General features: G+C 43.8%; 2 protein-coding genes across 2 annotated transcripts in view; both read right to left on the bottom strand.

The window, feature by feature from the left end:
* Positions 1–2,042: 2,042 nt before the first annotated feature.
* Positions 2,043–15,100, bottom strand: LOC105888671. The gene is made up of 14 exons (XM_031560306.2): positions 15,022–15,100; positions 14,816–14,908; positions 14,369–14,440; positions 12,692–12,799; positions 12,405–12,485; positions 12,198–12,287; positions 6,409–6,501; positions 6,149–6,238; positions 5,014–5,106; positions 4,164–4,262; positions 3,976–3,994; positions 3,757–3,811; positions 3,308–3,394; positions 2,043–2,906 (listed from the first exon to the last, which is right to left on the bottom strand). The coding sequence occupies exons 1-14, from the start codon at positions 15,092–15,094 to the stop codon at positions 2,802–2,804; spliced, it is 1,158 nt and encodes a 385-aa protein (XP_031416166.2). The 5' UTR covers positions 15,095–15,100; the 3' UTR covers positions 2,043–2,801.
* The window catches only part of LOC122133349 (butyrophilin-like protein 2), a 33,636-nt gene continuing 32,952 nt past the window's right edge, over positions 15,097–15,780 (bottom strand). The window contains exon 5 of the mRNA XM_042709394.1: positions 15,097–15,119. Coding sequence (XP_042565328.1) covers positions 15,097–15,119 — 23 coding nt within the window. The remainder of the gene's footprint in view (positions 15,120–15,780) is intronic.

The following is a 15,780-nucleotide window of genomic DNA, read 5'->3' as shown; positions in this document are numbered from 1 at the left end:
GAAAATCTCCTATTGATACATGCTCTATGAAATAGGCCTACACGCACATCACGTCCCTTTCAGTATCTCATTGGCTGTCAACCATCACGCAGACTACCTGCATTAACCTATCAAGTTTACTAATACACAACACAAAATAAAGGTTAATTTTCTATAATTAAGAGCATCATATGTCAACATATTAATCTAGCCATATCTAGTTTTTTTATTAGTATTTTATTATAATTTCTATACATTTAAACAGCATGTGATAGCTACTGAATACATTAATTGTAGCCTAGGCGTATATTATCCAATTCGGAAATGACGCTACTCCATAGAGACGACACACTTTTGGGAACGCCATTAAGGCCTTTGATCCATACCGACAACAACAATTGACCGACGACAGTAGCTATTGACCGACAATTGAAAGCAATCTATTGACCAACAATTTAAAGCAATGGATCCAACACTGTACCAATCAATTTTGGACTACAAATCTGAAGGCCGATATTTGCCCAATATAACAAAGAAAGAAAAAAATGAAGTTCGGAGAAAGGCTTCAAAGTTTATTCTCGAAGGTGAGTTATGGATGTCTTGGAATACAGCCTATACATCACGCGCTTACGTGGATTTAATTGTAGCCTAGGTCTCCGACTTTGCAATGTTTAATACATTTGTTGATGTTAATGTATGTTACTGCAGAATAAAGGTTTTGCCATGGCCATCACAGTCCCCCGACCTAAACCCCATAGAAAATCTGTGGAATGAGCTGAAGCCGAGTCTACAAGCGTTGACCTCAGAATCTGAAGGATCTGGAGAGATACTGTATGTAGGAATGGTCTCAGATCCCGTGCCATGTGTTCACCAACCTCATCACGCATTATAGGGGAAGACTCAGAGCTGTTATCTTGGCAAAGGGAGGCTGCACAAAAAATGTAATTAAGGGGTGCCAATAATTGTGGCACACATGTTTTGGAGAATAATATTGATTTAATGTCAAAAAAAAAATTTCTTTCAATAATTTTACTTTAATGAAAAGGTAAAATTTTTGTGAATATTTTGAAAGACCAAGAGGATAAACAGCAGACATATTTGTTCATAACCTGTTTTGCTCATATTCATTAAGGGTGCCAATAATTGTGGAGGGCATGTCTTTATTTTGTACTTTCACTTAATTCTAGTTAATTCTCTCACTTCATGCAGCGGTCATGTTACACAGTAGGTTGTAAAAAGATTGGTGTTGACTACTCCCCCCCCCCCAAATATTTTGTTATAATTATATACATATGTATATATGTATAATTCTGTGTTTATGTTTTCAATAATTTTCTAGTTTCACTTAATTCTTGCTCATTCTCTCACTTCATGCAGCGGTCATATTACTCACTGCTATGCTGTACATCGTTAGTTGTTTACGAAGAAATTCGTTTTCTGATAAATTGGATTTCAGTTTGATGGAACTGGAAATATTGCTATTCTGTTGTTGTAAGACATTAACTCCTTATTTTGTATCTGCAACTCGTTTTTTATGTGTACTCTGTCTGTCTCACTGAGACCTGAACAAGTGGCATGTGAACCCCTCCCCCCCCCCCCCCCAGATAGCCTCCCCCCTGCTAAAATCCTTTGTACCCTGGTATCACCCCCCTCCCCCATAGGTGAACCACTCACCCCACTGTCTCCCCCTTCCTCTCACCTAAAGGGTGTAGTCATCCCCTCCCCTATTGTATTCTACCTGACTGAAATGTATAAATGCCAACACATTCTGCTATCAGGTAGGCCTTTCTCTGAGCACCAGCTGAGAGGGGTCTCCACGCCGAAATAAACTACAGAAACCTGACTTCAACTCTCCGGTCCCTTCTTCAACTTTGGCGTGCTCATTTAGATTCCAACAAGTTCAAGGAGCGTTTGTCTACAGTATGTTTGCAGTATAAATTGACTAAACTATGCTGAATTTAATTTAGACAGAGATCACATTTGAAAAGTTCTTTGAATTGCTTTGAAAACTGCTAAAAAGAAATATTACACTTAAGTTCAGTCACATATTTTATTTTATCAAACCACCTGCTGAGAAGATGCCTATGGAACTAGTTTAATTATCCAGAAGAGATCATTTTATCTACTTCATTCATGGACTATCTTAAAATTTGTGAAAAAAGTGATGCCCTTATATAATACTATTGTGTTAATATAACATATAGTCATCACTGTAACATAAACGATTTACAGCTTGTAATGCTCCGCTTATTACGTCATTACAGCTCCCATCACACTGCTCACTCAAACACTGCTCAGAACTTTGTTCAACTCCTACTGATGATTAAGGCATCTATGACAAGTGACAAGCAAGTGACAATGTTAAACATCATTTAATGACACATAGTTTAAATACAGATATGACTTTTGAATTTCAGAGACATTAACTTGGGGCAACACTGAACCCGAAGGCTGCTCAGATCAGATCTGTTGTCCACTATGATCTTTTTCTGTTCCTTACTGGACAACTGCAGTTTGGGCTTGTTGGGCATACATCTGTCTGTTATTCTGATTCCGAAGGTGAGACACTTTCATTGATGTATTTTCCCAGAAGTGGTGAGCTCTCTTGGGCTGAACTGTCTCTTGGCTTTGTGGAGTCTGTTTGTACTTCACTTCCGTGATTCAGCAATGAATCATTCTCACTTGCAATTGTTTCACACGAGTGTGTGTTTATGTGTACATCCACTGAAAGTGGTGACCCAGTTGTATGTCCATCTGTATCTGCATTTGCTTCAACTTTACAGTTTTCTTCTCTTTCTGGATTTGTGTCAGGGAAGTGTGAATCATTCTTTCCAACTTGTCCAGGTGAATTTGTGTCTATCTTCTGGGACATTTCCAATGGAATCTATTTCTGTCTCTGCTTCAGGAGGAGGATCTGGTGGACTCTCCTGTTTAATACAAAACACCAATTAGACAGATGTACTAAACAACACAAACAAATAAAATATAAATGAATTAATTAGACAACAAGAAATAAACACCATCTCATGACTGGATCCCCAACAATTATTCCTCAATAATCATCACAAACACAAAAAATACACGTGCACACCACCAAATGACAGGAGGAAATCATTAGTCAACAATAATGAAAACTGCAAAAAAAAAAATCCTAGCTTTCCTGCTGTAGAGTACTGTTGCAAGAATTCTTAAAATCAAAACCTAATGCTTTCTAACCCATTACATATAAAAGTAAATAAGATCCATAAGGCAACACAAGACTGTATTTGTCAGTATATGACCAATGCATTTCCCAATACACTGGTGAACATAGCAGTTTGGTTAGTACCTGTGGAGTGTCTGGTCCAGCAGGTGGAGGTGCAGACTGACTTAACATCTCAAGAGCCTCCGATGGTTTAGCACCATCCTTCAAAAACTGTTGAAGGAGGCATTCATTGTATCATTCAGTACTGCAGTAATCATGTACCTAAGAAGTTTGACAAAGCTTGGGAAATGACACTAGTAATAAGTACAATCTGCAACAAACAATGGCAGAATAATAAAATGCAGATATAGTAAGTTTACATTTCCCCATGGAATAACCAGGTAGTTGTAATCGGGTTTTCAGTTCCTGTAAAAGCTTTTAGTTTAGCGCTCATAGATGTGAAATTTCCTCTTCCAACTCGTTGGTTTCAGTATTTAAAGGAAGCAGTTGATTCATATTAAACCTGATTCACATGTACAGTATGAAACATAATGTTACACAGAAACAAAAATAAAAAATGCGGTATGACAAACCTTCCACCAACGTCTACAACCATATCTCCGTAATATCGCCACTTCTTGCTTAATTCTAGGAAAGTAATCATAACAATAATAAACATGAGGGTAATGATACATGCCTGTGATGAGGCAACCATTCATTTATTTTGAAATTTTCAACACAAATGAATTCCTAGTTCAATGAGAGAAACATTGGTATCAAGATAAACCTGCTTTGAGAAAAAAGGTACATACCCCTCCGACGCTTCTGTGCCTATATTTTATAATACAGTTATTTAATATGAAATCCACAAAACCTATAAATCATAGGTATGCCATTGTGTCAATATATTTTATAATATAAAGAGTTAACAGTTATTTAATGTCATCCACAAAACCTATATATCATAGTTATGACAGGTTACTTTGTTAATTATACTCACAGACAGCATGGATCCATAGAGCAATGCAGCTTAAGACGAAAACACATTCAAATGGTAGAACTATGACACGGAGATCTTTCAAAGTCCGTCGTCCTTTTCCTAAAATGAACAGATCAACCAGCTTCAGCACCATCAGTAATAATATTATCATATGACGACTTATTATACGATTATTTTAAGGTCAGTGTATGCTGTAGTATGCCTTTGGTAATTGTGGGGCCACTGCAGCAGATGTATTGTGCTCCAACAGAGTGAACCTGTGTGAGCTGATGTTAGCAGGTCTGATGAATGTATTTTTCATAGAGTGATTCTGTGTGAGCTGATGTTAGCAGGTCTGATGAATGTATTTTTCATAGAGTGATTCTGTGTGAGCTGATGTTAGCAGGTCTGATGAATGTATTTTTCATAGAGTGATTCTGTGTGAGCTGATGTTAGCAGGTCTGATGAATGTATTTTTCATAGAGTGATTCTGTGTGAGCTGTTGTTAGCAGGTCTGATGAATGTCATTTTCATAGAGTAAAGCTATTTCAGTTCATCACTCTATCTTGCTGCTTGATAGCAGGACCCTGCAGCACACCGTACAGCACTAATGTTTTGTGTAATAATGATCTATGACTCAATATTACTGTTTGATCTTACTAACCATGCTGCTGTAACTTCATAATTAACTTCAAATTGTAACATCTACACAGTTTATATCAAAATATAGAAGTTACTTAGCCAATAGTTTCTATAAAATATAGTGAAAAAGAAGGGTCACTTGTACAAATGTATATGTAATAAAATGTATGTGTTAAGATAACAGCTCTGACTGACAAGTCAACTTGTATGTTTTAATATGTCTACTTACGTGATTTCAGCATTAGTTCTGTTGCCAGGGTAATAGCATTAACTGCAACTACACCAAAAGCTCCATACATGTAGAGAATTGTCTTAGGTGTTTCTTTGGGGGGGGGAGAGAATCATTATTACTTAACTTACAAGAGAGCATATGAGATTTTATTACATAAGAGTTGTTATGAGAGTATATCTGATTCTACACATTATGCGGTTTTGTTCTGGTATGTTTGAATGTAGCATATATTTCCTAAAATTTCCTAAATTTCCCTTGGGATAAATAAAGTATCAATCTATCAAAAAAAAAAAAAAAAAAACAGTGTGCGACACTGAATTTAAATAAGTCAAGCAACTGGACGGAAATTAAAAACAGAGGAGATTTAACCATATATGGGTTGGTTCAGGGCCTATCCTGACCGATATTTTAAAGCATTGCACAGAACCTGACATCTGGTCTTACTCATTATCAGGGATTTTGCCTTAATTTATGTCAGTGGTTCCCAAAGAAGGGGGCGGGCTCCCCACAGCGTAGGGGAGGCACGAGTTGAAAAAACCCTAAACAATCCCCTACTGGTCAAATTAGGAATGGCAGTGTTCTTACAGCATAGTAGCCTGCAACTAACTTATTTGGTTATGAGATTATAGCCAGCTTTTATTAGTTACTGATGGGAAGCAGCACACCTACAGTGTGTTTTACAAACTAGTTTCACTTTCGGTCATACCCGGATGTAGCCTACAAAGTAAAGGGGGACACAAGGGTCACGCTTTTTGGGGGTGGTGCACAGTGTTTTGTCAATGTCAAAGGGGGGCCTGGGTTAGGGTTAGGGGAACCGCTGTTTCATGTGTAACTGAAGGGGATGACACCATGCTGTCCATGCTTTGTACAGTCATTGACTCAAACCCATAGTGATGTAAACACGGCACAGCAGACACTGAGCATGTGTCTGAGCCCTGGAAACCTTGAACATCACTACTAATTTAATGAGGCCATGGAACACTTTGTAGCTTAACAACCTGAATAAATACTGTCCATGAAGTTGTACTGAATGTATGTAATGACCCTAAGACTTCTGTTCTTCAGTTATCTGACAGTTCATATGATCATGTTCACTTTGTAAAAGGCTGACAGAGAGAAAAGAAAACTGTACCAGCTAAAGAGGGCTGAGAATAAAATTCAAGTCTTTCAGACGCAACCAGGAGTTGGAACAGCGCAATCACAGACAGCAATCCATCACGCTCTGGAGATAACAGGGATATCCAACATAAACAATAATAGAAGTGGCCATTATCATTTCCTCATTGACAAATGATCCATGTATCATAACATAAGTAGTAACATGTAGTTACAGCAAATACCTAAAAATAAGTATTTTGCACTTTTAGTAGTTCTGGCCTAAATGCTACTCACCTTCATTTCTTTCCAGAATTTGATCAAAGAAGCAGAAAAATACTACACTCATGATAAGACGCCAGAGTGCCATAAAGCCCAAATGAAACAATTCTAAAAAAAAATGTTTGTATTAGTAGACATGCACATGATTGGATATGAACATAAAATGACATCTGCCTGGCCTTGACATTCCTTGACACAGATGGCTGTATATTCTTGTGTAAAACTAGCAGGACACTATTATTTCAGAATTATTAATATTTTATTTAAATCACATAATATACATAATATTATTTCAAATACACTTAAGTTGACACAAAGTCGTCTCGGTTACTTACGTAACCTCAGTTCCTTAAGCAGGAACCAGATATAACAGTATGGTACATGACGTCAGTCATGGGGTACAAATCGAAGCATTTATCTATTCACGGCTGAAAGGCCGCGAGATCTGTCAGCGCGCGCTCCTGGGCCCGCCCCCCAGGAGTCCTATAATCTTATTACGCGCCCTCAGATCTGCCTCGGAAAGAAACTGAGCAAGACAATCAATCCAAGGTAACACTGTACACGCCAACTTTGTTATATCTGGTTCCTGCTTAAGGAACCGAGGTTACGTAAGTAACCGAGACGTTCCTTATCGCAGTTCACTGCGATATAACAGTATGAGACCCTATACATTCCCGCGTGATAATACAGTGGCAGCCAATTACACACACCAGCTTTATTGAAGCCTTTGCCCTCATAGAGGTTCCTACGGCCGCTGGCGGTGAACATATTAACAGGGCAACCTTTATCATAGGCGGTGAGGATCGTGATCCTGCGCCTGTAGGAAACCACCCTGAAATGTTTCATGTGCAACATAACATGTAGACACCAATGAACACACTTATCATATACATCGTTCTCAGGCCAGGGGATTCAGAGATCGCTTGCCCGCAGAACGCTATGAAGAAAACTAGGTTCAGCCACATCTAACATATAGAATCTAATGAAAGTGTGGTGAGAACTCCAGCTTGCAGCTTTGCAAATATCTTCCACTGAGACGCCCTTTAGTAAGGCCCGGGAAGACGAGACCCCCCGCGTAGAGTGCGCATGCAACTTCTCCGGGGGATCTAAAGACAAGCTCTTATAAGACAACACGATAGCCTCTACTATCCAACGGGAGAGGCTCGGTTTTGAAAGAGGTCAGACAGAGCTTATTCAAACGTTCCTCCTCTGCCGACGCAAAAGGAGGAGGCGAGAAAACTGCTAATTCAATCACCTGATTGCGGAATGGGGTTACCACCACTTTAGGTGTATAAGCAGCATTAGGTCGCATAACCACTCTGTCACCAGCGATCGAAAACTGAAGGCACGATGGACTGACTGACAGGGCTTGCATGTCACCAACGCGTTTTGCTGACGTTAACGCCAGCAGCAGGTCTTTAAAGAGACAAACTTTATGTCCACTGTCTCCAGGGGCTCGAACGGAGGCCCTGTGAGAGCACGTAACACCACCAGCAGATCCCAAGAGGGTATGAGGTGTCTCTCTGGCACCCTGAGCCGTCTCACCCTCGCCATAAAGCGTGACGCTAGCGGGTGACTGCCAGGAGAACTGCCATTAATGCCTGCGTGGCAGGCTGAAATGGCAGCCATGTACACTTTGAGAGTAGAAGCCGCCTTCCCCTCATCAAACAACTGCTGTAGGAATTCTAGAATAACGCGCAGTTAATGGGGTCGTGCTGACGCACAGCACACCACCGCTCAAGACTGCGCCACTTCAGCGTATACAGAGCCCGTGTTGATACAGCTCGGGCACTCTGTATTGTAGCCACCACCGCGTCCGACAAGCCTGACGCTATGAGCCTGCACCTTTCAGGTGCCAGGCTCTGAGACGCCACCACTCCGGATGGGGGTGCCACACTGTCCTGTGCGCCTGCGTTAGGAGGTCTCTCCGCAGAGGCAGCTCCCAAGGCTGCTGCACTGACATATTGACTAGACCTGCCGCCCACGGCTGATTGGGCCAGTGGGGGGCTATCAATATCAATTCCCTGCCCTCGTCCGCAATTCTGCACAGCACCTGCTGGAGGAGCGGGATCGGGGGAAACGCATATAGGGGTAGAGCTGGCCACTGGTGGCCCAGCGCGTCTATGCCCAGTTGAGGATCGTCGCCCCCTAGCGAGAACCAGAGCGGGCAGCAGGTGTTCTGCCTGTTCGCGAACAGGTCCACCTGCGCCTTGAAAAAACGAACCCAGATCTGACCTATCACTTGTGGGTGAAGGCACCAGTCTGCTGCTCGAGGATCGCCCCTCGATAACAGGTCCGCACCGTAGTTGAGGTGACCTGGTATATGAACTGCCCTGAGGGACAGGACGTCCCTCGCTGCCCACAGGAGCAGGCGAGTCGCCCAATGGTGTAGTGACGGGGAGCGCACTCCGCCCTGGCGATTTATATACGCCAAGGTCAGTGTTGTCCATCCTCACTAGTACATGCTGACCACTCAGCCTGGGCAGAAAGTGTTGTAGAGCTAGGACTACTGTTCGCAGCTCTAACACATTTATGTGAGACGCGGCCTCTGTCACAGACCAGAGACCGTTCACGCCTCTCCCTTCGCATACAGCTCCCCAGCCTTTGGTGGAAGCGTCTGTGGTCACCACCACGCGACGCGACACTATGCCCATAGTGCCCGACGCGGCGAGAAACCAGGTGGTTCTCCAGATCGCCAGGGCTTTCCTGCATCTGGAGGACACCACTACTCTGCGATGCCTGTCTGTGACTGCGTTGAGCTTCATAGACAGGTACCATATTTGGAATGGCCGCATACGCAACATCCCAAACGGGAGCGCTATAGCGGCCGACGCCATCATTCCTAACAGGCGTTGGCAGCACAGCGACGAGACTGGCTGTCCCCGTCGGAACTGGCGCACGCATGTTTTGATGGCATTTATCCGTTCTTGAGACAGCCTGACCTCCATGGAGGTGGAGTCTAAAATCATACCCAGAAAATGCGTAACTTGCCTGGGGCAGAGAACGCTTTTTTCCCTGTTTATTACAAAGCCCAGTCGATACAGGTGCGCCACCACTAGATGGCCGTCCTGCACTGCTGCAGCCTCTGAATGAGACGTAATTAACCAGTCATCCAAATAATTGTAAACGCGTAAGCCGCGTAGACGTAATGGGGCGATGGCTGCCTCTACGCACTTTGTAAATACCCTCGGCGCTAGGGACAGGCCGAATGGGAGTGCGTTGAATTGGTACACTATTCCTCCGAACGCAAACCTCAGATATCTCCGATGTCTGTGGTGGATCGGAATGTGGAAATAAGCGTCTTTTAAGTCTATCGTGATAAACCAATCGTTTGGCCTTATAAACTGCACAAGCCTGCGTGGGGTCTTTAGCACCCATGGTGACACTGCGCATGCGCGCCAACTCGCCACACAACCAGGGAGATTGTGCTTTGAGTTGAATTTGTCGGGGACTAACCTGCTCATGGTCAATGAGTCTAAGCTCTACACCTAGGGAGGGAGACGAGATCTGGGGCTGCCCCCTCATGTTTTTGAAAAAAATGTGGGGGTGCGATTGCACTGTGTGCATCGCGGGGGGAGTTGCACAAGCATGCCTGGGCACTGCGCCATCTGGGACAGGAGTTAGGACATATGATTGTGGTGCTTGTGAGAACCTGCTTACCGTGCTGGACATGATTTCCACATGTGAGCGACGGGCTGATTTCTGTGGAGGCGGTGTGGGCTCCACCGCTCCCCCCTGTGTGACGAGTGGCTGACTGTCACAATCAGGAAGCCTGAGGTCTCCCTCTGCCTCGCCCATTGCGAGCGGAGTGCTGCCGCGGAGCCTGGGCTGCGCCCTGGGCAGGGCGCGCAGCTGGTTGCTGTGCTGCAGGCTGCGCTGGAGGGCGGGTGTGGTGTGTCCTGAGGAGGACGTCTCATCCGTGCCACTAGAGCGAGGCATCCAAGCCTGGAATACCTCTCTGCTCTTCTGCTGTTCTTCGAACTTGGCAGCCATTGTGACCACTTCCTCCCTGAAGGCGCCCTGGACAGAGACCGGGGCGTCGAGGAGTGGTGCTTTTTCTCTGTCTGACAGCTTAGCCAGTGATAGCCACAGAGACCTCTGGGTAGCCACCGCGGCACCCATCACCCTCCCTAGTGCCTGTGACGTGCACCGAGTTAGTCTGAGCGACAGATCCGTCGCGCGACGGAGTTCTGCCACAGACGGGTGATCTTCCCCCAGCGACAAGGCAAGCTCAGTCAGGAGCTTTGCCTGGTAGCGCTGTAGCAATGCAGCCGTATTGGTTGTGCAGGCAGCCTGCCCTGCAGCCAAGTAGGACTTCTCTGCCAGCTGAGCCTGGTGTCTGCCCACCCGCGTGGGCAGGAGAGGCTTCTGGCCGAGACGCATCGTGGGGGAGGCGGGCGAGAGGTAGCCCGCTACTGCATCCCCCACCTGAGGAAAGGAGAGGTAGCCCCTCTCCTTAGCCATGTGGAGCTGCATGTAGGGCGCGAACCCCGGCACCGGGGCTCGGCCCGAGTAGGGTATCGCCCATGTCGCCTGCAGTTCCTCGTGCACCTCCTCGAAAAAGGGGATGCAGCTGGGAACTGACGCGACGGGGCCAGCATAAAAATCCCCGTCCAGCAGCGAGGATCGCACGCTGGGAGGGGGAGGGAGAGGGAGCCCGAGGCAGCTGGCTGCTCTCAGCGCAACCTCGTGGAGTTGCTGGCCCAGGAGCCGAGACGAGGTAGGAGGTGTCTCCACCCGCATCCTAACGTCATGGCTCGTCTGCATTGCTTCAGCGATTGAGCTGTGCTCATCGGAGAAGTCTAGCAGACTATCATCATCCAGGCTGATGTCCAGCTCGAGTTCAGGCTGGACACCGCTTGGTTGAAGCTCCTCAGCCTCGCTGCCCGCAGCCCCAGGGCTGACAGGCGGCGGAGACGGGGAGAAACCCGGGGGCGGAGCTGCCGCTGCAAGGCGACTGCTCACGCTCACCAAGTCCAAGGCTGAAGACGCACTCATTCCTACGGGGGCGTTAGCCCCGGATGGAACCAGTGCAGTCTCCTCGGCGTCCTTGGGCTTCCAGAACGCAAGGCGCCTGGTAGCCTTAGCTAGCAGGAGGCTAGCACAGATGGAACAGACAGGGGCTTTGCCCGAAAGCGCGCCCTCTGCGTGGTCCCTGCCTAGGCAGGTCACGCACCGACGGTGGCGGTCGCCCTTGGGACGGACGTGACCGCAGTCGGGGTAGTGTCTGGCCATCTTTTTTTCAATCTGAAAGTAGAGAAGAATGTTAAAACACAAGCAACGAACACGTTGCAACGAACACGTTGTTAGCAAGCTAGCAGGCTAGTCAGAAACTTAGCCAGCCAGGCAGCCAGGATAGCAGCCACTACTTTCAAAATGTAGTTGAGCCAATGAATTTTGTAGCGCCCTGAGCTAGTGAGGGTTAAGGAACCCAGATAACTCACCAACCCGTAGAGAGCGAAAAGCACACAAAACTCTTTTGACTGTGGTAGAGCGTTTGAGATATGCTCGGAGATGTTCACTCCGTCTTGCGAAGTTTCAAAAGAGGCAGATCTGAGGGCGCGTAATAAGATTATATGACTCCTGGGGGGCGGGCCCAGGAGCGCGCGCTGACAGATCTCTCGGCCTTTCAGGCGTGAATAGATAAATGCTTCGATTTGTACCCCATGACTGACGTCATGTACCATACTGTTATATCGCAGTGAACTGCGATAAGGAACCTCATTTTAGTAATGCTTGACTGAGGAGGCTTACAATTGTGAGTGGTGACACAATGTTGTAATTAATGTGAGCATGGCACTTACCTGATTCCTCCAGAGAAGAACATGTACATAAAACAATGGCAACTAAAATAGGAGTTCCAAATATTCCAACAAACAAGCCTATGAAAGCACCTGCAAATGGGGAAAACAATGATGAGGGTTATTTACTGTTCTCTTGCATGAGGTGTATCTGTATTTACAGAAGTCATAAAAGGAAAACACAAATATTATTACAAAAGACATACATACTCTGACTGAATGTGCGAGACAGGAAAGACAGAGCGAACAAGTAGCAAAAGTCCATCATTTCCATCATGACCCCCGACCCCCCTGAAATAGACAATACATATGAATCAGGTTTCTTTATCGATGTGTCTCATTAACATAACACAAAAACATCAACTTCCAATATAGACATTCTTATAGACATTCTTACAGCACCAGAAATAGTCACTATGAACAGTTCTGTTTTCTGTAACTAGACAGAAACATGCTATAATTTATAGTATAATCAATAATATATTTTTTTTTCATACTTCCAGAGAAAACCTTCACGGTCATGTGTAATGATGATCCATACATGATGAACATGAGAGCCATGGCTTTGCTCTCTCTTTCAACACTCCAAACACTATAGAAGATGACTGGAATGAAGAGGGACATGAATAAAGGACGTAAGTGATTCCAACAGCTGTCACTGTGTGAGTCACTAATGGTTGTCAAAACAATAACAACATTAAGATTGATGACACACTACGTAGGCAGAGTTTTAGGCAACATTGCTGTAAAAGCTAAGAAAGTAAGTGAGGAATGGAGTTTGACAAAGCATAGCAAATGTGTAAATCTTATTGTGTTCAGTTTAGCAGTAAATACAAGAAAGGAAGTCAAGTTCTCAGTCTCCTGTCAAAATGTGACGCATTTGAAGGGCGCTGATATGAAGGTACATTTCAGTCAGTATTATCTATAATGTGCAGTGAGCAAACAGCATTCAGGTGCGGGTGATGCGACTCGTTAGCTGGGTATAAAAGCTGAGCTGTCAGTGCTCAGATTCTTAATGGATCATTCCTGGATTGGAATTATTTGACTGTTTGAGAATTTACCTCGCATGAAATTAACCTTAAACTCCTGGCCTGTGATGGTGTGCAGGTCTTGTTAAATGACTTTTGGCTCCTAGAGAGCATTTTGTTTCTCAGAGTATTAGTTATTATTTTTCTGTTGTTGAATTTTGTCTATGCATCTGTCCTCTTAATCATCTCGTGATATCAGCACTATTGAATACTGATTCATTTTTTTTACTTCATTGTGTATTAGCATTTTAACGGACACTAATGAGGGCCATTACCAAAGCTCCACCAAATGAATTTGCCATATTGAGTAAAACCAGATCCTCCCCACCCACAGGTTTTTCATCAAGTCTTTGCTAATTCCACCTGACAAGCTAATTCAACTTCAAACTCTTCATGTCTAATCATGATTGTCAACCTGTCTGCCAAACCACTGTATTATTCTTAAACAGTTCTTTCATGGCTCTGAATTATAATATGGATGGTGTTAGACATCCACCACGTTTCTAAATATATTACGTCCTCATTATATTTCCTCCCCCTATCCTGCACTTGTTGAAATTGCATACACAACAATGATCAGACTATACGCTCAAGGGTACAGAAAATGAAAATTGTGGGATCCCTTTGCATCTTTTACTTCATAGGTAAACCTTACTCATTTGTAGCGAAGTAGGAAAGTAAAGAGTAAACTCAAATTCTGCTACCCCCTCCCTTCCATCACCACCCCACCCTGTCTTGTCTGTGATCCATCTGCCTCACTACCTTTCACCCCTCTTGCACCTTTTCCCCCCACACCCATGATGTTGGGGTGTGTTGCTTGGGACCGGCTTGTGCTGTGATTCGGCCAGTACCCTTCATTGGTGCGGTGTCCTCTCTGGACCAGGGGGTCAGGATGGGAAGGGTTTGCTTCAGCCAGTTTACATCCAAATTGAACGTTAACATCTTAAGAAATTTTCGACCATGAGTTCTCACTTCCGGCACCATTTCTACGAAAAGCCAATTACGCAGCACATAACATATGACAACAGGCAGTGTGGTAGTGTGCCGTCTATCGTATATTGAGTTTGTTGTGTATAGCATATGTTGGTAGAGAATTCATTGATCTGGATTTGGGTCTTTGTCACACGTACTCAACTGAATATTTACCAAAAAACAAAACGTTGACAACAATGATGTACTCATAATAAAATGATTTCTCGATGATGGTCTTGATTATTTCTGTAGAAGCAACACATAAGGTTAATGTCAGATGTACCACTATAAGACATAAAAGTCAAGAAAAGATTTTAAAAAAAGTATTTAGAAAGGAAATTAGTACATTTACTACAAGATAATTTTAGAGAATAAAACTACCACTTACACCAAGAATAGGAATGTAATTTATATATAAGATAGTGGGCCCCAAGCACGAAGCAACTGTCTTTGCTGGATTCTGATAGGCGCAGTTGTCATTTTCAGTTGTCACTGATCATGTCCATTTTATACTTTTACTATGCTGTCACACTTTTATATTTTATTTTATAGGTAAGACATGGCCAAGAAAATGTTTGTTCAAAACACAATACTGGAAGCTGTGCTTCATCATTCTCAAACCTGGGAGTTTCTCCTGATACAGACTAGTCTTGAACAGCAAAATGAAGCGAATCAGGTTGAGAGTTGAGCAGATAACCACCTCACCCAGGAATCCTACAACGGCAAGACATGAGAACCTTAAACATACAGCACTAAAATTCAAGCCATCCTTCACAAATGAGTGAATATTATAACTGTTAATACTTTGATAATTTGACTACACTTACCCTCAATAACACCCCATAACACAAATGCAGTGAACATAAGGACACTTGGACCAAAGACCAACACATAGTGCATTCTCAAGGCTCTCTTTGGGTTATGTCTGCAGACAAGAAAATACAAATTGTGTATGTTGTCACTAAACCAGTCAATGTATTACTATTTGTGTTATACTATACAGTAAATGTTTCGGTTTAAATAAACCACCCCAAAGATGGCAACTGCACTGTCAATAAACAATTGGCTTGCTTAGCTGCGCTTTAGAACTGTGATGCGTGACTGCTGTGTGATAAAAAGTTCAGCTGATCTGCTGCTAAACTGTCTGGAAACTGTAACTATGATACCCAGACCATACAATAGTGCCACTTAATGATATCATTAACAAAGTTAGATCTGTGCAAATATGAATATGCTATTACAGTCAACATTGCATTCGCCAAAAAATGTAAGATTTTTCTTAAATAAATAAAGAACATAACTGTTACACTGTTGTCATTGTCAGTGCAATCTGTTCATTAGGAATTATTGGTCTAAAACAGACCAGGCAAAATATGGCCTGTGGGCTGTATGAATATGTCACGAGTTGGGACATTTGTTGGACTGTAGAGGCCGCCAAGGACTCTATACCTGTGTTCTGTGTTTATTTTGGTTGTCCATGTGCGCTAGTCCTGACCTCCTACTTTTTGTTTTTACTTCCTGCCTTTTTTTTTTTCCCCACCATTTTCTGTACCCACCTGCTCATCAGACAGTCACATGACTCATCA

The sequence above is a fragment of the Clupea harengus genome, chromosome 2 (genome assembly GCF_900700415.2).
Source record: "Clupea harengus chromosome 2, Ch_v2.0.2, whole genome shotgun sequence".
Lineage (NCBI taxonomy): Eukaryota > Metazoa > Chordata > Actinopteri > Clupeiformes > Clupeidae > Clupea > Clupea harengus.
This window is presented reverse-complemented; position numbering and strand designations above follow the sequence as displayed.